Source organism: Argiope bruennichi, chromosome 9, assembly GCF_947563725.1.
Source record: "Argiope bruennichi chromosome 9, qqArgBrue1.1, whole genome shotgun sequence".
Taxonomy (NCBI): domain Eukaryota; kingdom Metazoa; phylum Arthropoda; class Arachnida; order Araneae; family Araneidae; genus Argiope; species Argiope bruennichi.
This window is the reverse complement of record NC_079159.1, coordinates 19,147,844-19,172,214: the sequence shown is the minus strand read 5'-3', so window position 1 is coordinate 19,172,214 and position 24,371 is coordinate 19,147,844. Positions and strand designations below refer to the sequence as shown.

Below are 24,371 nucleotides of genomic sequence, written 5' to 3'. Positions count from 1 at the left end.
ATATAGTCATGATGTCATTTCGATGTTATACATTAGGAAGGTTCATCGACACAATAAACAGATCATATGTAAGAGACAATTAAAATAACGCGACTTTAATACCTGATGATTTAGTGGAGTCATGAGCATGAAGTTATATCTGCCTGAACATAGACGAAATAAAATATAACTAAAAGTATAAAGAAAATCAAGAATTTACTATCGCAAATTTCAAGTTAACATGCGAGAACATTATTATTTTTAAGTCATTATTTGTCTTAATTAGTTCAAGTCATTAACCAGTTTAAACCGGTTTGAAACAATCAGGAGACTTCTCTCTCTCTCTCTCTCTCTCTATATATATATATAATGATAATTTTTTTAAACTTTCATTTTCTAGCTGGCAAACAATGTTTTGGAGTTCGACCGATTTTGAGATTTAAAAAAGAAAAAGAAAAAGAAAAAAATAAAATAAAACAAAAAAACATCATTTTTTAAATATTGAAGCATGCGAAATCTGATAGTCTCGTGATTGTTTCAAACCAGTTTAAACTTCTTAATGACTTAAATCGATTAAGACAATTCGTAAGAATTCAGAGAATGAATAATTTGGAAATCAAGATGTAACTTTAGTTGGCGATAAATCGCCAACTGTGACAACATTTGCATTTTGCAACCTGTGCATTTTGAGGCTTCGACAATTTGCTGCCTACACATTTTGAGGCTTCAATAATTTGTTGCCTACGCATTTTGAGGCTCCAAAAATATTAAACCAAAACAACATCATGTTCTCACAAGATAAAATATTCCCAGCTAACTAAGTGGTCGATAAAGCGGATAGTTTTAAATAAAAAAAAAAATATCTACGCTATTGTGACTAAAATTGAGTGAGTTATGGAAATTGGAATACTATTACCTTATAAATATGCGGGATTTTACATCACTTCATGGACCGTCTCAAAGAAGATACGCCAATCAGCGCACACAGTTTGTCCAAGGCTGATTAGCCTAAGATTAGAAAAATATTGATTTACTAAATTTGCGATAAACAACACTTCATAATTTGATCATATTTGATCAAAGTAAATAAAATCGTTTTTTACTTTGATCAACCAATATATATATATATATATATATATATATATATATATATATATATATATATATATATATATATATATATATATATATATATATATATATATATATATATATATATATATATATATATATATAAAGTTTGATTGAAAATTTTAGCGAATAATAATCCTGGTGAACCAGTTGGTCACCAAAGGTGGTTAGTAGAATACTGATTTTTTCAAAAAGTGAAATTTCTTTTTGCTATAAATCGTTGGTAAGCTACCTTTATATAAATAAAACACAACAATCCATTAAAATTATTAAAGGATTTCAATAGGCTAAAAGAGTATAATATACTATTAGTTAATCAAGAACGCGATTACAATGGACTTTTAAAGCAACTTAATATTTTAGTTTCGTGAACCATAAAAATAATAAGAAAAATTATTTTAGAAATATAAAAAGGATTATTCACATTTTGTTGTTGTTTCTAATGGGCCTTGCCATAGACAATCCCACTGACTTTAGAACTCGGTGATTTTAAGCCAAGAGTGTGTCTCTTGTTTTTCAGTAGCGGCATCTATGGCTAAGAGTTCGACTTAGCTACACACACGTCACAACCCTTTTTACGGGGTGGGCTTCATTTATGCATTTCATTCACTCATCCACAGTTCGCAATTCCGACCTGAATCAGGGAACGATCACCCCTGATCTACATAGAGGACTTTGTGACCACGACAGATTTATACGTCCGCCAACCACCACACACATGGAGAGTCTTCGGCCGGCGGGATTCGAACTCGAAACCGAAGGGCCACAAATCCAAGCAGGGTATGCCGCCCTTAATGTTTCACATTTTGTTAACATGGTATATCGATTTCCACCTGCAGATTCTTTTTTCTCAGTAAACTGGTCGGTATAACAGATATAATGGTTAATGTTTAACTTGAAAGACCATCTCTTTATCAGAAATATTGAAAGAGCATCTCTTTATAAGAAATTTTGAAAGACCATCTCTCGACCTGTCTACATAGGATTTCTCTCCAGAAATCCTCTGTAGACAGTTTTTCCAGTGTCTTAGCGTCTTTTTTGCACTTGTGTCATAACTAATTTTATTGCTAAAGAAAGAAAAAAAAACCGGATGAAATCAATAGAAATTTTATTCTGAATTGGCATTAAAGTGGGAATCACTTTATACATTTTTCATAGAATTTCTATTTAAAATAATATTTTGAAATTTCAACCTTTGTAATCTAAAGATTTTACTATCTCGAAATCTCTCAGTTAAATGTTAACTAATTCATTGAGATTTTAAAATGCAGATATTTAATAAATTTACAAAATGAAAAGTATATAATAGAGATTAAAACAATAAATATGCATAGCAACCAGAGAGTTTTAGTGCCATTGAAGAGATAAGAATCACCCATCCGTTTAGTCATAAATATTCCTTAACCTAAATGTTTAAAATGTATAAATTCGCATTTTCTTTTAACTATCATTGGTTTCACTTTCTTAAAGAATATTCAATGAGTTTAAGTTATGAAACAAAAATCATTGCTGTGTATTCAAACATAAAAGTAAATGCATGTTTTCTCCGATTTGAATATTAATCTAATGTAATCTAACAACCTCCGCTGGAAAGATACAATGTCATAATTGTGACCCAAAAAGATAGCAAGCTTCGTTCACCTTCATTGGCGAACATCAGGTATAAATACATGAATTCAGAATCAAACATATCATTCAGAAACAACTGAACAACTTGCAAAAGTAAGTTCCATTTTCTTCTAATATTGGTTTACAATTATTCAAACAAGTCGTGATATTTTTCTTCCATACAAAAAATAACTCTATTCTTATCATGGAGATTTTAATTGAAAGCTCAGCTTAGCTTCAAATATAAAGACATTTAAACTTAACTTTGTTTGAATTCAGTTAAATATTATAAAATTCCTTTTAAATTTGCACTTAAATGATTTTTGAGCTTAATATGAATTTCATTGCCAAATATGATATAGAATATTTAAAAAAAAATCAACTATTCAAATAAGTTTGTTGTTATTTGTACCATTTTAATTTGAAACTAAGAACTTCATAAAGAAGAACCTAAACAAGATCTTCCAAATAAAATCTTAACATTTTTTAAATATCTTTATAAATTTAAAAATTTTCCTAAGAACTTCGATGTCTTTAATCTAAATTTTGAATTTGAAGCATAACGCAAGCTAAAATAAAATAAAAACTATAAGTGATCAACTTTAACAATCACAGTGACTGAATGATCGAGGTAAATTGGAAAGTTGTGATAATAATACCAGTGGCAATAATACACTGTGTGCAATATGGCAGTATTAAATAGATTCTGCCTTTACTTTCAGATTGGAATAATTGTAAACCAATCTTTCTTAAATGGTTTTAAAAAAAATCCACGCCACCAATAATATGTTTTCCACTTCAAGGAGAATTTGTTACTTATTCTGCATCCTCCTGTTCTCACATTTATGAAGCTTTCTAGAAAAGGAGTTTCAAAGTGAAAATTTATTTCATTTAAATTATTTGTTGCAATTTATTACGCAGACTTATCTATACATAGTATAAAATGAACTGTCCTGAAAGTGGCTGTATGTTTGAAAGAGAAAAACTCGAGAAATACGTAACTGATATTAGATATATTTGTACCATTTTGTAGGGCATTTATTGAGGAAGTTTTTAATATATTAAAGTCATATCAAAATAAAAAAAGGAATTTTATAATTCATATTTAAATTATTTTCCTACTATCATTCGCGCATGCGTAAAGCATCAACATATGTGCTTTGCACTTCTCTGCGCATGTGCGAAAACCTCAAACTGCGCATGCGCAATTAGCAAGAGTTGTAGTATGCATTTGCGATACATTTCTTTGTTTACTTCTGATTTTAAACATCGATTCAAAACGCATTATGTCCAAAAATATAAATAAGTGTGGAACAATGGGTACAATGACTTATTTATAGATTTTTTTTTAAATTTTAAAACAAATTTATATTGTATATTTTTAATGAATTGTTTTGTCTATGATCATATCATATTTTTGCCTTTTTAAACAGTCTAAATATTTCCGAATGTGTGCTATAAAAATTGTTTGTAGTTATTTTTGAGGATTTCTAACTATATTTTTATGTTTGCTTGTTCTTGCGTGACATGCTCCTGTCATATAGGGTGGAGGTTAGAAATAAGTTAAGGCTCATTCTTCCTCTTGGATGTTATGCCATGGGCAACGCTGTGCGGGTATTGCTAGTATTGATATATATATATATGAAGGATATATATATTTAGAGAAAATTGTTTTATTGCATTCCAGCTCAAGATTTTATAAATGGAGTAAAAACAATTTATATATCAAGTTCAAATTTGAAAGCCGAATTGTGTTTATTTTTTTAATATTGCCAATATTTCATATTGTTAAATTTCTTGGTTATTTAGAATCCGCTTTTATTTATTTAGAATATTTATAACATATATGTTTCTGTACTTTAGATATCATATTTTTAAACGTCTTCATCATGTATTTATTTAATATTTTTTTCAGATGCTTTGTCTAGTAGTACTTTCTTGCGTGGCTTTATCTCAAGCCTCCCAGATTTTGCCGGCAGTAAGTATAGAAATAAAAACTTTATAAGCTTATTGTAAATAATATATCGGCTCTTCCAAAAATGATTAAAATGCTTAGTAAAATATCAAACCTTATGAAATAATAGATGTTATGTTTTCTTAAGTTTAACTGGAATTAGTTTCAATCAAATAATTTTGAAAACTTATGCCTGGATTTCGATCTTAATAAAACAGCTTCCTTCAATTTTTCCTTGAAATAATTAAAATTTCAATTGTAATTTTACGGCAAATTTAAAAATATCTTTCCTGAAATAAAGTTGTTAAGTCTTATATAAAACAATCCAAACACTAAAAAGATGACAGAGAAGGATTCATCCTTGATCTTGAACGTGTTGAGAATGAATGATCTTTGATCGTCTTGATTTCTAAAATTTCTTACATTCTTCTCATATATAATAATTATCATAGTGATAGATTATAAATTTACGAAAAAAAATTTGATAGATCAAATATTATTAGTTTCCATCTATTGAATTCTATTAATATAGTATGCGTATCTTTAAATTAAAAAAAAAAAAAAAAACTTATTATTTTCTTGCAGATCCTTCCTCATGCCCAGCCTTACAACTTCGGGTACGCAATCAGGGATCACACCAGTGACCAATACAGACAGGAAAAAGGAAATGGACTCGGAGGTGTAGTGGGAAGCTACGGTTTCAAAGATGCCAGAGGTATCTTCCGTAACGTCAACTACGTCGCTGACCATGCTGGATTCAGAGCGGTAGTCAACGGCAACGAACCAGGCACCGCCAATCAAAACCCAGCAGATGTTATCGTCAATCCTCTTCAACCTGTTGTAGTTAAAGCAGTCGAACCTATTCCCCCTGTTCCCGTGGCCACTGTCCCAACTGCTCTTGGAGATTACAGATTCGGACCTGGATTCGCAGATGCCTTTGGGTATCAGGGTGTCAACTTTGCTGTTCCTCTAATCGGAGGAGCTGTTCGAGGATACGACAGCCGATTCGCTAATGTGATCGTTTAAATAATGTTTCTCTTGTAAAATATTGAGTTCTTCGAGAAATTTAATAGTGATTCTAATAACTCCTTTCATTTCTTAAGAAAATGCTTAGCTATTTTTTCACCTTCTTATAATTATGCTAGCATAATTATTGTTTATAATTAAAAAGAAAAAATATATAAGATGTTTCTTTACAGACTCTGTACCGTTTGCTTCATTTTATTGTATGGAATTCCCCATTTTTCTTTACATTCAGTTTTACTTTTGCGAAATAAATTTTTTTCAATTTTAGTTACTGTATCTTTTCTTTTCTTGCTAATATCCTTATTGAAACAAAACATTCGAAATTTTTTATACTTTTATAAGGCAATTCATGAGTGTCTTAGTGTCTTAGAACTTTTTAAAACATTGTGGGATATTGCATTAACAAATATAAATTATGTTCTTTCTTATTCTTTAAATTATGTTCTTTATGTTCTGTATTATTCATAGAGGGAATACATTCGATATGGATTTTCCATAAATATTCGCTAATACTTTTTTGAAAATTGAATATTGTTGTAACGTTTTTTGATCAGGCCTCTTTCAGTATTTTCTACAAAGAAAAGAAAAAGAATTTAAATATTGTAATCTCTTTCATAAAAAGCTATTTCTATTTATTTAACTTGAAATAATACTAAGCATTATTTTTAATATTTTCTGTGACTTTTCTTTTAATAATAAAAATTTTTACATTCGAAAAAAGTTTCATTGATAAAACCTCCCCTGCAATCACCTCTTTTCAAGCAAGACTATCCAAAATCACTTGCGTTCGTACAGGACAAATCTGAAACATATTAAAGTATAATTAGATATTGTCTTAATTGATATTCGTATTTTCTCTCTTAGATAAGTTTTCAGAATAAATACATATTCTCCAAATGAATATTTAAAATAAAATCTCGAATGTGTAATTGAATCTTTTAATTATCAATCAAGAGCCTAATTGAATACTATATGAGATGATGAAGTTTATCTTAATTGTGGTTTCAAGTTTCTAGACTAGGTGATGATTTAGGGATGAATTCGTTCATTCTTATTTTTGAATACCCCCTTCCAGGGGCAGCTCGAAGCGAGGATGAGGAACTTCCGGCATGGTGGTTGGTTCTCGCCACTGTGAAAGGTAAAAGTGAGGGTCTGGCCTCTCCCATCGATGACGGGAAGTACTTCCTTAGGGAAAGGTTGTACCGTGGCCAGTGAGGACTCTTAGAGCTCAGCCACAGTTCCCGCCAGTGTTGCTATAGCGACGCTCCGGACATTCAGTTATTTTATCCTTGTGCCTTCGGGCGGATCGGAGAGACAGTGATATGACTTATTTTTGAAGTCCAAGATTTATTTTAAGTCTTATAAAAGCAGAAAGTTATCAAAATGCGCTAGAAACTGATATAAAATCTTATTTGCTAAGACCATTGCGACTTTTAACAAGAATTTTGCGATTTTTGTAAAATTTATGCTGGCATATTGACGTTATTTTAAGCTTTGTTCCACAAAGAATATTAAAATAGCTTATACACTTTTCAATGAGAACAAAGATATTTAAATCTGTTTGTAAATGCATGTGAATGGGTGGGATATAATTTTTACTAAAGTGGCAAATATTTCTTCATTGGAATAAAGGATGATTATCAACATTCAACCACCATTTGCATTATTTTTACATCAGAATGTCATTTTTCAAATCGCAAAAAGCAAAATATATTCACGTGGTTTAACCAAGAACATCTATTACAATTTTTTACCTAGGTTTTAGTTATATTAACGTCCCGTTTGAAGCAACACTAGGGCTATTTTGGGACGGACCTCGTAATTTTGAACCGCGGTCAGATGACGAGGATGACATCTGAGCTGGCACCCCCCTCGCCACACCACGCCGCACCAGCGGGAGGACGTTTGGCCAGGACGGATTTAGCGTGCGACTGACCCCCTTACACGACGGTTCTTTGGTGGAATCGGGTCTCGAACCTGAAGCCCTCCGGTTCCGAAGCCGAGACCTTACTACCAGGCCACCGTGGCCCCAATTTTTTATCTAATTACGGCATTTTAAATTTAAAATGTTTAATTGCAAAACTCTTTCCAGGCTGTATATCTGATTCTTGTTAAAATTAAAATTGCAACTTTAGGATTACTACGAATAATTAATGTATATTAGATAATAATTTATTGTTTTCTCCGACGTTAATTACCTCCAACATTTTCAAATTAGTAATCTCCTCTTTTTAATATGAGGATATAAGCAAGTTTTGACTAATTATATTGTTCAACAAATCTTTCAGTCTAAAACAATGATAGTTCTATGCAGTATAATGCGTAAAATTTGATTTCCGATTTCGGAGGGAATAACCGGAGTTAGGTTAATTAAGTTTTACTGCACTTAAAAATCTCGTTGGTCATCCTATTCTTTTCACCCAAGGGGAAAAGTTTCAAATCACATTTATCGTTATGAGATATTATGGCATGAACATATTACCGATATTTTCTCGGAGTTGAGATAGTTGCTATTTCATTAGAAGGTAATCGATGAGTTAATGGATTACTTATCAGATAAATCGATGAATAAATCGATTACTCATTCAGATAATTCGATGAGTAAGTCAATTACCCATCAGATAAATTGATGAGTAAAAGTTACAGATTTCAAAACTCTCGTCATAAGCTATGTTTCTGATCCTTGTTAAAGATCAACTTATATCTTAAGGATTACAGTAAATAGTTAACATAAGTTTGGTAAATTTTTATTACTTTTGAATAGATCGTTATGAAAACTCTATCATTATTTTTTTTTTCATCTCCCCAAGTTTTTAATGGGCAATCTCTCTCGATTTCTCTCTCTCTTTTTTTTTTCAAAATAAGTGTCAGCAGGCTTTGAATAATTATATTATTCAACAATTCTTCCATTCAAAAACAAAGATTATTCCATATGTCGGTTTTGCAATTGCAGTTTACGAGGGAATTAAGATAAGTGGGGTTCGGTTGATTGAGGTTTTACTGCACTTAAAAATCTCTATGGCCATTCAATTCTTTCAAACAAGGGAAAAGTTCTGAATTACATTTATCGTTATGAGATATTATGGTAAGAAAATGTTACCGGCATTTCCTCATATTTTCTTGCAGTTGGGGTAATTTTCTCATATTTGATATTTTCTTACAGTTGGGATAATTTAATTGTTATTTCAAGAGGATGAAGAAAAATGCGAGTAATCTTCCTCTTTGCAGCAGATCATAAATAGTCATTATAATTTTTGAAGTCATTATAATATTGTAAGTCATATCACTCACTCTCCAACCCGGCCGGAGGCACACGAATAAAGAAAACTGAATGAACGAACCGCCGCAACAACAACACTGGCGGGAACTGTGGTTGAGTCCTAAAGGCCATCACCGGTCATGGTACAACCCTTCCCGAAGGAAGTAAGTCACGTAATCGATGGGAGGAGCCAGACACCCCACCTTTTTGTGTACATGTCAGGGTCGCGAGATCCAACTATCATACCGAAAGCATCTCATCCTCATTTCGAGGTGCCTTCCCCGGGAGTTTACCATATATTGTAAAGAAAAAGAATAACAATTACGACTTTTCCAAATCTCAATTTTTCAATTACAACCCTGTATGTATAACAATAAAAAAGCATGATTACTATTTTAACATCCACAATATTTGAAGTAAATACTTCAACTTCATACGATTTAAAACGAGCTTAGCAAGAGGCAACCATGTAATTTTTCATTTGCAATTGATTATATTATAAGAAAAAAATTCGTCTTATTACTCTGGAGAGAATAATAAGGACCATTTTTTTTTAGCATTTATGAATCATATACGTTTACATACACGCACATTGCATTTATAAATCATATTACAGATATAATTTGAACTGTAATACTTTCGAAATTAATAGAAGTATTTGCCTGAAAACTATATCGTGTACTCCCTAATAAAATTACCTAATTTAAAGGCATAAAATTGCGAACGCTGGGCTAGACCAAAAGCAAAACAATTTATTTTCAGTCTCACGCATGAGAATTTTTATGCTTTATATCATCGTATAGAAAATCGGATATATATTTTGGACGCCACCCCCCCCCTTTTTTTTTGACCTGCTGAAATCAAAATTTTGACATGGAACTACAGTTTTAAGACCAAGTTCACATATAAAAATTTAATTTAATTTCTCACATAACTGCGTTTCCATACAGACGAAAGTGCAAATTAGTATAAAAGTGAATTCATGAAATATTGGATATAAAATCTTTATCTACAAGTTAGATGCTAAATCTAATTTTATTCATTTATTTATTATGTTTTGTATTTATCAAACTGAATTGTACTCGGTCAGACAGATTTTCTGTGAGTCAAAATTTCAATGATAGTTTGAAATAAAGAAAATCTACAAAAATTCGAATTTAGTGTGTAGACTACGAAAGTTTGTCATCTGGCGCGAAGCTACTTTTAACTGTTATGTTCACGTTCAAAAAAGAAAAAAGACTCATAATTAAAAAAATAAATATGCTCTTTGACCTCAGGAAGTGTTTGAAATGTGGATATTCGTCAAAGTCACGGACTCGAGTACAATATAAAATTTCACAATATTTTTTCTTTATTTATTTATCAAAATTATTTCTTTATTTATTTATCAAAAGTGCAATTCGGTTTTATATGCAATATAGGAATGAATGATCAAATAAATTCTTCTACTATTGTGCCTTTCTAAAATTGATTGTGCATTCCTTATGTTCATAATTTATTACAGAAATCGCTCTTATTATTTGCTGCCGATAGGAAACATTCAAATGTAAATAAACCGCGATATGAATGTTTCCAAACTGATTCATCTAGCGTTTTCACAGCTATAATTAATTAAACACGTTGCTAATTAATGCAGCAGCAAACTATTTTTTGGAAATGCTCTGAAGAGTGCTCCCTGTGATCATAGAAACTCCATTCAACCAGAGGAAATAAATATGAAAACAATTTTTAAAAATAGACATAAAACTAAGAATTTAATCGAATAAAATAGGTTTAATTGTCACCACGGATAATCGTTATGACTTAACGTGACAGTGTCTGCCAAAAATATTTTATTACCAATCTGGTGTGGCATTATCTACAAACTTAATAAATTACCTTTTTTGATTAAAATTTATTTATTTTTTGCAAAATGTTTCCTTTATTTTCAATAAATTTTTAAAATTTAATTTAATGCAATATTTGTAATTTTTAATATTGTAGTTTAATTGAAATTAATCCCTTAAACCATTTAATCTTTTTTTTTTCAATGTTAACATTTACATTTAAGAAATACTCGCATTTTGGACATTAACTCCGAAGTAGGAATTTTGTTTCCTCAAAAATTTCAGAGTATATACAATTCGTAACTTATATCCCCTCCAGTAATTTGTAATAATCTGATTCAATTAAATTCATGTTTTTCTGTTGTATCAAAGGAGAATGCGAAAATTAAAAGACGTATTAACTGCTTACAGCCTAATTATCTTATTTGATTATTACCCGTATTATCTTATTTAATGGTTGCGATACATATTAAAGGTTTATCAGCCTAAACATTTGAAGGGGGAGAGGCGATTTAATCGCCAATGGCGGTTTGCAAAAACTGCAAAATGGACTCCATAATTTATGAATTTCATTTTGCTTTGCCATATATTATTTCAGATTTATTTCTAAGAAGTAAAGTGCAAGAAATTTAATAATGTATATATATATATATATATATATATATATATATATATATATATATATATATATATATATATATATATATATATATATATATATATATATATATATATATTTAAGACAACTTTAAATAGTACAAAAATAAATTTAAATTTTCAGTTTATCTTCAAAAGAATTTTAACTAGCAGTAACCATCTTTATACTGATATTTGTACTGATTTTTCAACACAGGAAACTTCGTTTCACTATAATTGTTCTCCCGGAACTGACCAAAGCAATGGCAAGCCGAAAATAACTTTAGTTTTGTAAATGATAAAAAATATAAATAAACGCAGGGTTTCAAGAGGAAGGAACATAAATATGTTTTTAATTAATCATGAAGGCGATTTTACTTGAATTTTAAAACAATATAATTTTCTAGCTTTGGGAATCATATAAATAGAAAAAAAATCAGTTAAAAACAAAAATATAATCATAAAGCCAATTCTTAGTATTTCGGTAGATTGCAGTAAAGATTTTCACCGAGATATTCTTTTATCTCGACTAACGGGTTGATATATTTGATCCCCAAATGAATGAAATATAATATTTGACCCTCCCCTTCTCTTCATGACTTATTGCTCCATCGCACTTATATTGATCGCGGCGGCCTGGTGATAAGTTCTAGACTATGGAACCGGAAAGTTCAAGTTGGAGTCTTGATTCCCCCGAAGAACCGTCGTGTAAACGGATATGGCTCACGTTAAATCAGTTGGGGGCAAACGTCCTCCCGCTGGTGTGATGTGGAAGTTTGGAAAGAGTGCCAGTCATCTGATCTCGTCATCTGACCGCGGTTCAAAATTACAAGGTCCATACCAAAATAGCCCTATTGTTGCTTTAAAAGGAGACTTTAATCATCGCATGTATAATCATTTGATTTACAACTATCAAAAACCAACAAGATATTCTCCAAGAAATGATTGGAAATATGTGAGAGATTTTATTTTATTATTTACATTAAAAGGACGGATACATACATTTCCCTTATGAAGTTCTATTTAAAATATGTTTTGCAACTTCAACCTTCATACCCTAATAATTTACATAATTATCAAAAATACTCTAATTTTCTAATCATTATGGCGTATGAATTTCTAAAAAAGAATCATGTACTTAAAAAAAACTGCAAAATAATAATAAATAACGGATACATACTGATAACCATAAATATCTAAAATAACCGGAAAAATTTCATGTCACTAAAGAGATAAAAATCGCTAAGCAGTTTAGCAATAAATATTTTAAACTCTAATTGTTCCAAATGAATTAAACTGGAATTTTTCATTAACTTGAGTTTCACTATCTTAAAGGTTATTTATTGAATTTTGAGTTACATAATGGGAAGTATTGAAATGTGTTAGAGATACTGATAAATAAATGCATGTTTTCTAGGATTGTAACGTTAATCCATTCTAATCACATTTCCTAACTTGGGAAAAGATACAGTGTCATGATTGTAATCTAGAAAAATAGAAAGTAAATGAAATGCTCCGTTCAACCTCATTGCAGAATATGAGGTATAAATACACGACGTTAGAATCAACGAATCACTCAGAAAAAAACTGAACAACCTGTAAAAGTAAGTAAAAATCTTGACTTTTTTTTTCTATTTTCTTTAAATTTTGGTTTCAAGTTATTCCAAAGAATCGTGTATTTTGCTTTCAAGCGAAAATCAACTCTATTCTGATTATTCAGAATCTAACTGAAAACCTCAGGTTGAAATATATCTCAGAAATTCAAATCACAATTTTAATTTTAGTGAACTATTTTAAAATTAAATTGGTTTTTTGCTCAAAAGTTTTACGCTCTTTGCTTGAAACTTATTGCAAAATATCCAATAAAAACATGAAAATAACTAAATCATATAATTGAAAAATAAAAGTTTATTTAATGTTTGAGTTTGAAATATTTTTTTTTATTTACATCTTTTTGAAAACCAAACAATTCTTGCTAAAAACAATTTTAAGTGAATGAATCTAAGAACTTTATAAATTTGAATATAATCATGAACTTCCAATATTAACTTGAAACATTTTAATATAAGTAAGAATTCCGGAATTTTATTAAAACCAATAATGCATCTAGTCTAAATTTTGAATTCTTAGTAAAAAAGAAAAAAAAACACGAATGAAATTAACTTTGGCATCCATAATGAATCGTGGTAAACAGGAAGAATGCGATAATATTACGGTAACGATAATATACAGTGCACAATGTGGTGAAAATAACTGAAGCTCTGTGGTTAGTTGTAAACTGTGCATCAGGGGAAATGTATATTATTGTATCTTTCACTTGAAAGAGTAATTTGCTACTTATTCAGTAACTTCCCATTCTTAGATTTCTGGATCTTCCCAGAGAGGTTGTTTGAAAATGTAATTTTATTTCATAAAAAAATTTAATTTATGTTTTGTATTATATATGTGTAATTAATTTATAGATATTCATAATAGATAAAATACTAGCCGAATTAATTTATTATATTTTTGCTCGAGCTTTTACACTAGAAGAAATTTGCAAAAGAAAAATTATGTAACAATTCTGTAAATCGAGGGAAAAATTTCTACTCCAATTTTGAAACTCAAATTACATATTTTATTTGTTAAAACTATATGTTTTAAAAAAATTGTTAATTCACTTGATCAGTTAAAATATCAATTACTTAATCATTAGATTGTGACTTATCATAAACTTATTCTATGATTTTTTCAGATGTTTTTCCTGGTAGTACTTTCTTGTGTGGCTTTATCTCAAGCATCCCAGATTCTTCAACCTGTGAGTATGAAAATGAGCATTTGAAAACCTAACTGAAAAGGATTTAAGGGCTCTTGGATAAAGAATTAAAATGCATAATAGAATACCGTGCCTTATGAAATAATACAACGTTATCACAACTTAAGTTTATATGGAATTAAATTCAATTAAAGACTTAAATTTTAGCTTAAATTTTGTATATGAAACTTTTTGTTTTATGTACTTAAAAAGAATGCTTTCTTAAAAACAATAAAAAGAATTAAATGTAAAGTGCAATTTTTTTCGCAGATCTGAAAATATTTTTCCAAGAAAACAACTGCTAATGTCTGATCGGAAACAATCCATTATTTTAACTGTTTGTTATAATTTAATTCAAAAAGGCATCATCAAAACGTTATGCGATATTTGAAGACTTAGGATTAAAATCCAAAATATCTTATTGTGTTTTGAATATCATTGGGATAAAATGAGTAGGAAAATGAAACGTTCTTTGAAGAAGCAAAATTTTAACGAACGAATGAAAGAGCAGTCAAACATATTTTAATAGCCGATTGTTGTAATCCAGATGACATGAAATTTCAACTTACTAAAAACGGTTTAGTATATTATTGTTTTGGTATGAAAATGCAGAATTGGATATATATATATACATATATAAACCTCTATCCAAAGCAGTACATGAAAATAAATAGTTCATTTCAAGGCCACAAGTAAGATACTAATACTAAGAAACAAAATTAAATAAAAGAAAATAGATACAATAATAACATCATCATTTTATTTATTTTAAAATATCATCACTTATTTTTAAGCAGGAACTATAAATTTCACTACTTAAATAGAAATTCTGAGCACACATTCTTTTTTTTTTCTTCGGAATTGACATTGGTTGATTTTAATATATCTTCAGAGGATTTAGAATGATTAATATTATGATTTTATTAATTTAGTATAATTCTGTTAATTCTCTTAATTAACAGAACCTTATTTAAAATTAATTTTGCTATTAATTCGTTGGCTAAAGTTATGAAAATAGTTGCATATTTTTTAATTAATTAAAATCCCTCTCAGCCACTGCATTTAATGCTAAATATGCGATACTGAAGCTGTGTACCTTATTTTCACTGGCTATAAAAATAATACTCAACAAGACCATAATAAAAATATAAGTAAATAATAATATTTTAGTATCTTACAGTAATAAAACTAGCAAGATCCAGAACTAAATTTTCTTCTAGTTTAATATTTTAGTTAAATTTTTATTATAATTTATTACAATTTTAGTTTAAAGCGAAAATTTTATATAAATTTAAAAAAATTAAATATGAAGAAGGACTCTTCGTTTCTCCTAAAGCGTTCGCCTTTTCTTTAGCCCTTTGATAGACACCTAACAGAATATTCTTTATAATCTTCCTTTATGTAAAAATTCTCATCATGAGGTACTGAAAATTTATAAAAATAATTGTTAATGTTCTGAATAACATTAGTTCATTCAATTGTATAGAGTGTAATATTTTCAATTTCAATTTTTTTTTAGATCCTTCATCATGCCCAGCCTTACAACTTCGGTTATGCAATCAGGGATCACACCAGTGACCAATACAGACAAGAAAAAGGAAATGGACTCGGAGCTGTAGTGGGAAGTTACGGTTTCAAAGACGCCAGAGGAATCTTTCGTAACGTCAACTACATCGCTGACCATGCTGGATTCAGAGCAGTAGTTAACGGCAACGAACCAGGCACCGCCAATCAAAACCCAGCAGATGTTATCGTTAATCCTCATCAGCCTGTTGTGGTTAAAGCAGTCGAACCCATCCGCGCAGTTCCCGTGGCCGCTGTCCCAACTGCTCTTGGAGATTACAAATTCGGACCTGGATTCGCAGATGGTTTGGGATATTATGGGGGCGTCAACTTTGCTGTTCCTCTAATCGGAGGTGCTGTCAGAGGATACGACAGCCGATTCGCTAATGTGATTGTTTAAATAATACTTCTTCTAAAATCTCTTGCTTATTTAGTAATTAATAATAATTGAAAATTTTAAAAAATTAATTATTGAATATTACTGCCATCTACTTTGGATCATGCCTTTTCAGTGTTCTATATAAAATAAAAAATAAAATGGAAATTGAAAATTGTAAGGTGTTTCTTGATAAGTTCCTTAAAACTATATTTATTTAACTCCAAAGAATACTGGGAATTACTTTTTATGTATTTTTTGTATTATTTTCCTTAAAAATAATAGTTTTGTCTATATTCATTCGAGAAATAAATTTGCTTTGACAAAGTCCCTTGTGCTTTTTTTTTCTTCTACTTTTATAAAAGGTTATTAAAAATTTCTATGTGCTTGAGATATAAGTCTTAAACATATTCCTGCCAGAAAACTATTTAAAATGTGATTAGATACTATGACAATATATATTCATATACTCTCCCATATGTAAAGTTCTCAGAGGGATTATATTCATAGTTTAATTATTCCGTGTAGGATTTCGAATAGGGAGTTGAATATTTTAATATTGGAACAAATGTGGAATTACCTACGGTATGTAATTTTGCGGTTGATCCTAAACAGAACTTTCTTTTAGAGCGTTTTTAATAACTGCATATTATGCTATATAATATTTCTTTGCATTAACCTGCTGGATAAATATACAAAAATTTTAATCTAATTTTTTTTTTTTTTTGAAATTTAGAAGATTTTTAAAAAAAATCTGAACCATTATTTAGATAAAATAAATATTTTTAATCATTGGACAGTTTTCTGAATTTCAGTTATATCTATTTTTTGTGTATATTCCACAAATATGTTACAAATTTATTAATACTTTAGAAAGCGCGTTTTATAAATTACGTCGTTATACAAAGAAATTTATAAAATCTAAACGAGCGAAATTAATCTTATCTGAACTAACAAACGTTTAATTTTTTTTATAATTGTTAAATTAAATTTTCAATAATGATTATATATGCATAATATTTTTGAAAATAAATCAATAATAAATATTTTTATTTGACTAATTTTAATCCTGTAGGAAAACATCACTTAAAATTTGTAAGTTTTTAATACTTTGCACTTAAGTGAATGAGTAATGGAATTTTTTAAAAGTCAAATGTGAATGATTTCAAAAATTATTAATTATTAATTATAATTATATAAAAGTGTTACATGATTAAAAGCAATCATGGAAATACTCACCTTCATAGTGGTAGACATTTCGATGATATTAAATCCATTTCAATTATGTATCACTTATATTAAGCTGTATGCAAGTCTTAATGTTTAAAAATGAATTTAATATTGCTTGTGGGAGTTAATACAACCTAGATGCAAAATATAACCTCAACCAAGCTCAACAACAGAAAACATTTGCAATATACCCCATGACAGCGCAGAGCAATAAAAACTCCTATAGGGCAATTTCAGAATAGAATTTAGGTAATCTTTACAAGTGTTTTGCATCAATGATGTATTTTAATAATTTTTTATACGGCATTTGATATAACAACGATGAATAGTTAGCCGAAAAAATTATAAGTCTGGGACTTGATTTAATATGAGTAAGAGATACATCAAAATTTTATTTCATTTATGGAAGGCAAAAAATTCTTGCTTATTTTTAAGTAATGATGCAATTAAAATAAATGCCAACATAGGTTTTTGTCTGAATATGAATTGCAATCATATTTAGTAAAAGTTTTGAAATTTCTGCTTACTTTTATCATAATCCATGTATAGCTTTCATTAACTTTGAATTAATTGTTTAAAGAAATGTGTATTTAATAATTGTAAATGTTCTTATAATCACAACCGTTACGTGCCTTTAAAAATTCTGAAGTATTTTCCATAAATTTCAGACCATCTGACGAGAATGTCTTGCAGAAGTTCGGTATGAAATCTTGAATAATGCTTCTTCTAAGAATTCTAAAATAGATTTCGAATGTTTTAATTTTGATGCAATAGTTAGAAGGGATACATTTTCAATAAAATATTCAATACTTAAATGGGAAATGTAGGAAAGAAGAATTATTATCGATTTAAATCGTTTGAGAAATTCAATGTACTTCTTCATCAGAATATAAATAAAAAAGAAATGACAGTGGTGGTTCATTTATGTGAATTTAAAAATTAAACAATCTCCCATTTGAAAATCAGAACTTGAAAACTATTTTTTAATGTATGCAGGAAACACAGTAGCAATAAAAAAGTATGACTTCAAATATTTGAATATCTGAAAACTCGTTTAATTCTATAATGACTTATCGTGGCGATGCGCAAAATCCCATATACAAGATAAGAAATAATAAAATAGTTTTTTTAGATTTGAATATCGGAAAACGCGTTTTATTCTATAATGACTTATCATGACGATGCGCAAAATTCCATATGCAAGATAAGAAATAATAAAATATTTTTAAACAAAGGCTAAATCTCACATATACAGAAAATTTCCCAATGAAGATATTGTAATGACTTGATCTTGACCGATCAAATATGAGAGTAGCGTAAAAAACAATTTCTTTATTTATAGGCTTATATGTACACATGAACAACTTGTTCTCATCTAGGTTAATATTATTTATAGGATGAAAACATTTGAAAATTAATCATGAATAGTTTCTCAGTCAATTCGGAGAATGAACACACACACACACACACACACACACACACACACACACACACACACACACACACACACACACACACACACACACACACACACACACACACACACACACACACACACACACACACACACACACACGCACACACACACACACACACACGCACACGCACAAAAAAAACATTAGCTCCAGAAATCCACCGATCTTTATCGGGAGGACCTTACACAGAAGTTCGAACAGCCCGGAGCTTCCCACAAAATCATGAGCACCTTTCAGATCTCACGACCCCCCGATTCCTCCTAAAAAACGACTCTCACTGCTCTTCTCTCAAAAAATATTGCATTTTATTTTCGGCAGATCTCCGCCTCCGAGTTTTCATTGGTGAACTTGAGGTTCCGTTTCACCCAGTTTCTGGTGAGCAATTCTTCCTCAATGTTTCTGCAGTCGATTGTGGGAATGTTCGTTAATGATTCATCTGTGTAGCTGACCCTTCCCGAGCACATGTTAATTTTATTGAATTCACCGCTAATACCGGCTAAAGTACCCCTGACTTCGATACTTAATAACAACGGTTGCTGGTGATTGAACGATCCTCGAAGATGTGAGGAATCTCTTCATAAAGAAAAAAAAGTCTAACATCTGTGTGTTTTGACTTTCTTCTCCTTTGAAGATATGGATCTTCTTGAAACGATGAAACACACACATGTGGTTTTTTTTTTTATCTGGATACAACTAATAACCAGACACAATGACTCTGCGAAGAGGATACCTCATCTGGCAGTCCGGAGGAACTTAACAATGTGTGTGGTAACAGGCGATGTTACATATGGCCAGAATGCCAATTATCAGGTGAGGGAAACGGGGAATGTTACAATATACAACTAATATAAATAAGATGTATTAATCGTTCCGTTACCACCTGCCCAAGAGATGGTTTTGGAGATCAATGATTAGATCCGAATTAAAACTGCTTTTGCCTGTCCAATTTGAGTTTTCTGAAAAGAAGTATTTGATTTTATTTGGAATAGAGCCCAGCTGCTGAATTCTAGACTTCGATCGGGTAGTTGGCTGAGTAATTGTTTCAACATTCTATGGACCCCACAAATACTATTTGAATATTAATTATTGCATTGGAGTATCTCTATGTTATAAGTTCTGGACTGACTGTTATTGGACTGACTCTGGACTAACTATTATTTATTTAAAAGTTGGAGTGTCAAGAATGTTTTGCAGAATATGATTCCTTAGGACCAAAGTATATTTATAGACTTTATAAAATAAAATATTATTATTGAAATCATTTAAATCCTTTTGAAAATAAAACTAAAAACTAGAATCCATGAAATTTTCTTTCAATAATTCTTTGAGATATTATAAATTATGAAAACTATTCTATTGTGTACATAAAACGCCAAAGCCGAACGACTCTGCTTTCAGTTATCGTATTTTTTAAAGACATGCTTGGTTTCAGTGAAAAAAATGCCTTTATATTAATTGCAGTTTAATAATTTCCACTTTAATTTAAAATTTAATTTTACGGACTTTGAGAAAGGATAGAGGACGCTGAGAGAGAATTTAATTTTACGGACGTAGTACAATGAACAGAACGGCTAAAGCTTCCATAATAGTGAAAGTGAATTATCTGACTATCAAAATTTGAAGCTTATAAATATTTTGCTGATAAACGTCTTATGAGACCAAGTTACATAAAATATTTATTTAAAAATTTTAACGAGCATTAATATTGTTGAACCGGTTGGTTGCAAAATGCGGCAATTACTGAATAAGTCAATTTTTTTAGGAAATACGAGGTTTGAGCTAAGAAGTTTAGGTTTTTGCTCTACATTTCAATACTTCTTTGAGCCATCTTAATACTTTTTGTCTTTAAAGTTTCATTTCCCTTCTTTACATAGAAGTAATTGTTATAAAATGCATGTTGAACATTTAATATTCGTACTGCATAATTTCATTTTCATGTTAAACGTTAAAATCTTTGCTGGTCAATGTTGTCATATTGTATTTTCTATCTATATCTGAGAAGTAAAGCAGGAAGTTAGGATATCAACTTGTGATATTATATATTTATTTCTTCTGAAAGCACACACAAATAAAAAAAAAATATGTTCACGAATTAAAAAAAAAAAATCCACAATTTTACAATTTAAAGCAGAAAAAAATATGAATGTGTAATCACATTTTAGCTTCGATATGGTTTACATTCCTAAAATTCTTAACTATTGCTATTTCGAAATATTAATTTCTCGTTTTGAATAGTGTAACACTTTAAATCTGAGATTATCATATTTGACAGTTGAGAGTGCACCATAAAGATATCGAGATGATACCCGAAAGTTCATTTTAAATATTCTTTTAATAAGATGTTCATATTAATATATTCCTTCTTATAATACTTAAAATCTCGCTTAATATTTTTATATATTTCAATATATTTTTTCATTACAAAGCAGATAGATCTATTTTAAGGAAAAATAATTTTGATTTGAACGCGACGTAACATTCGTACGAGCAGAGTTAAATTAAATTTCTAATGAGCAAATTAATATGAGAGAATTTAAAAAGCTCCATATATTAATGTCAATTGCTTATATGTTTTGGTATAACTGGGGAACATTTTTCTTAAAAAAATGCATGTTCTCTGTAATTAAATCCAGCGTTTAAACAATAACATATTATTATTGAAATAAAAATACGATTTTCAATAAAATGTAATATACCAACTTCAGAAATCATATAAAAAGTGAATAAAGTCATTTTAAAAATATAAATATAAAGGAAATTCTAAACATTTTGATAAAGTACGGTAACGATTAAACGCAATAAGATTCTTTTATGTCGAAAGATTGATATAAATGGCCACTAGAATAATTTATATCTTCTGATCAAAAATTGATCAGGCTCCCTTAGACCCCACGTAGATGATTTCTCGTAATTATTTATTGCACTTTTCCATGCGCAGTCATTAGATTTATAACTGTCGCAATGGTGTTGGAATGGAGCAGCAGATTTTATTTAGGAAAGACATTAAAAGGGAAGGACATATATATATTTCCCTCCAAATATCCTATTTAAATATCTATACATATATTGTAACGTGAACTTTCGTAATCTAAAGATTTAAATAAGTATCAAAAATAATGTAATTTCTGTAATCACTTGAGCGTGGGAATTTTAAAGTAGCAGGTGTTTAAAATAATTTAAGAATTAATAAATATATAACGGAATTATAACTTATGTTAATTAATATCCAAAATAAATCCAAAACTTTAGTGTCACGGAAGAGATAAACATCGCCAAATAGTTAGGTCATAAATATTCATTACTCTAATTTAAAATGAATTAAACTCGAATTATTTTCATTATCATTGGATTTTCACATTCTTAAAAGCTAGTAATCCAATATTGAGTAATATAATATGAAGCATTGCAATGTGTTCTAATATTACAGATACTCATCGGTGAATGCGTGTATTAAAGTTAATATATTATAATCCAGCTTTCTCTGTAAGAAAAAGAAGAAATGCCCTTTTCAGAATTTCAGGTATAAATATCCGAATTTAAAACTTACTGAATCATTCAGAATCAACTGAACGACCTGTAAAAGTAAGTAAAAATCTTGTTTTTCTTCTATTTTCTTTTAAATTATTCCAAAGAATCGTGTATTTTGCTTTCAAACGAAAAATAGCTCTATTCTCACCATTTAGAATGTAATTGAAATCTTAACTTCCAATCTTAGAAATTTAAATCGTACCTTTAAATTTAGTGAAGCACTTTAAAAGTTTTTTTTTTTTTTTTTTTTTTTTTTTGCTTAAAATTTTTATATTTTTTACTTGAAACTTAAAACATGAAAAGTATCTAAATATTATAATCTAAAAGTAAAAGTTTCTTTAGCTTGTGAATGCAAAAAATTTTATTTATATAAATCTTTGTGAAAACCAAGCAAATATTACTCTCAGATTCTTAATAAAAAATTTTTACGTGTATCTGAGAATTTTATTAATATGAATATAATCAAAAACTCCAAAAATTAACTTCGAAGCATTTCAATATAATTAAAGAATTTTAGAATTTAATTAAAAATGTTGGTATATATAAACTAAATTTTGAATTTCAAGCGTAACACAGTTTAAAATGTAATCAAAACCAAGAACGTGTGATTATTTTGGCATCCACAATGATTGAATGATCGTGGTAAACTGGAATGTAGTGACAATAAAACAGTGAAGATAATATATGCTGCTCAGTGTAGTGACAATAGGTATCTGAAACAGAATTTGCTACGTATCCATCAACTTTCCATCATTAGATTTTCGGACTTTTTTAGAACGGTGGTTTTAAAACATAATTTTATTTCATGAAAAGAGTATTAAAATCTATGATTTGCTTATAATAAATTATAGATATTTAAAGTCGATAAAATATTAGCCTAATTATTTTATTGTTTTTCTTCTCAAAATCTTGCAACAGAGAAATTATATAAAAATTCTGCCAATGAAGGCAAAATTTTCTATTTCAATTTTGAAATTGAAATTACACATTTCATTTGTTTAAACTATTGTTTTTTTAAGTGTTAAATCGCTTATTCAACTAAAATATAATTAATTGCTTAGTCATTACATATATATTTATTCTGTGATTTTTTCAGATGTTTTTTCTAGTAGTACTTTCTTGTGTGGCTCTATCTCAAGCTTCCCAAATTCTTCAACCGGTGAGTATGAAAATTAGTAGTTAAAATATTACTGTAAATAATATAAGTGCCCTTGTTTAAAAGTTTAAAATGCATAATAGAATATCAAACCTCGTAGAGGGTTACATCTTCACCTTCATCTAAATTCAATTAGAACTATTTGGATCAAATAAAAAAAACTAAAAAAAAAAACGGAATTCGCTTTAATTTAATTACCTTTACTTAAGTAATACAATGCGTTTCTTAGAAACAATAAAAAAAATAATTTAAATGAAAAGTGCAGTTTTGTTGTTGATTTAATGTTTTCCAAGGAAGGCATTTGCTAATGTCTGTTTCAAAACAATCCAATATATTAAGTGTTAGTTTCGAAAATAAAAATATCACCAAAACCTAAAAATATCGTTTGAAATATTGAATGTTGAAAAATTAAATTTTATGTGAGTTAAAATGTTAAATCTAGGAATATCATATTATGTTGTTGAAGCAGGTATTCAGATTGCCAATGCGATGATTGAAACTTTTATATTAAAATACGAAATTCTTTAATTGGATAATATTTTGATTAAATGAGTTAAAAAATCAAGCTTGTTCTTTGTTGTAAGAAATCCTTTAAAACGAAAAAGCCTTCAATGTATAAATTTTGATGGGAGATTATTATAATCCGGAGAACATGAACTTTCAACTTATTAATGTTATTAAATATAAACTTGAGCCTGTATAAGTATACAGAATGTAAATCATTAAAATATCCCTATAAAAAACAGCGCATGAAAATAAATGATTCTTTAAAAAACCAAATTCTGGTGGCGCGCTATTTAGAATATTAGAAAATTAAACTGAAGTAAATA

The 24,371-nt window shown here is 29.1% G+C and overlaps 2 protein-coding genes across 2 annotated transcripts; both read left to right on the top strand.

Annotated features, from left to right (window-relative positions):
• The first annotated feature begins 2,818 nt into the window (after window positions 1-2,818).
• Window positions 2,819-5,792, top strand: LOC129983608 (adult-specific rigid cuticular protein 15.5-like). The gene is made up of 3 exons (XM_056093136.1): window positions 2,819-2,832; window positions 4,634-4,696; window positions 5,258-5,792. Exons 2-3 carry the CDS (start codon window positions 4,634-4,636, stop codon window positions 5,696-5,698), a joined length of 504 nt encoding a protein of 167 aa, XP_055949111.1. The 5' UTR covers window positions 2,819-2,832; the 3' UTR covers window positions 5,699-5,792.
• Window positions 5,793-13,012: 7,220 nt separating this feature from the next.
• On the top strand, window positions 13,013-16,265 carry LOC129985259 (cuticle protein 10.9-like). The gene is made up of 3 exons (XM_056095217.1): window positions 13,013-13,023; window positions 14,154-14,216; window positions 15,733-16,265. Exons 2-3 carry the CDS (start codon window positions 14,154-14,156, stop codon window positions 16,174-16,176), a joined length of 507 nt encoding a protein of 168 aa, XP_055951192.1. The 5' UTR covers window positions 13,013-13,023; the 3' UTR covers window positions 16,177-16,265.
• Window positions 16,266-24,371: the final 8,106 nt, after the last annotated feature.

What these genes read in the sequence shown, in the direction of transcription:
- LOC129983608 (XM_056093136.1), top strand. Translation starts at nt 4,634, where the DNA reads ATGCTTTGTCTAGTAGTACTTTCTTGCGTGGCTTTATCTCAAGCCTCC. An exon ending in CCTCCCAGATTTTGCCGGCA is followed by an intron (nt 4,697 to 5,257) that starts GTAAGTATAGAA and finishes ATTTTCTTGCAG; the next exon opens with ATCCTTCCTCATGCCCAGCC.
- LOC129985259 (XM_056095217.1), top strand. Translation starts at nt 14,154, where the DNA reads ATGTTTTTCCTGGTAGTACTTTCTTGTGTGGCTTTATCTCAAGCATCC. An exon ending in CATCCCAGATTCTTCAACCT is followed by an intron (nt 14,217 to 15,732) that starts GTGAGTATGAAA and finishes ATTTTTTTTTAG; the next exon opens with ATCCTTCATCATGCCCAGCC.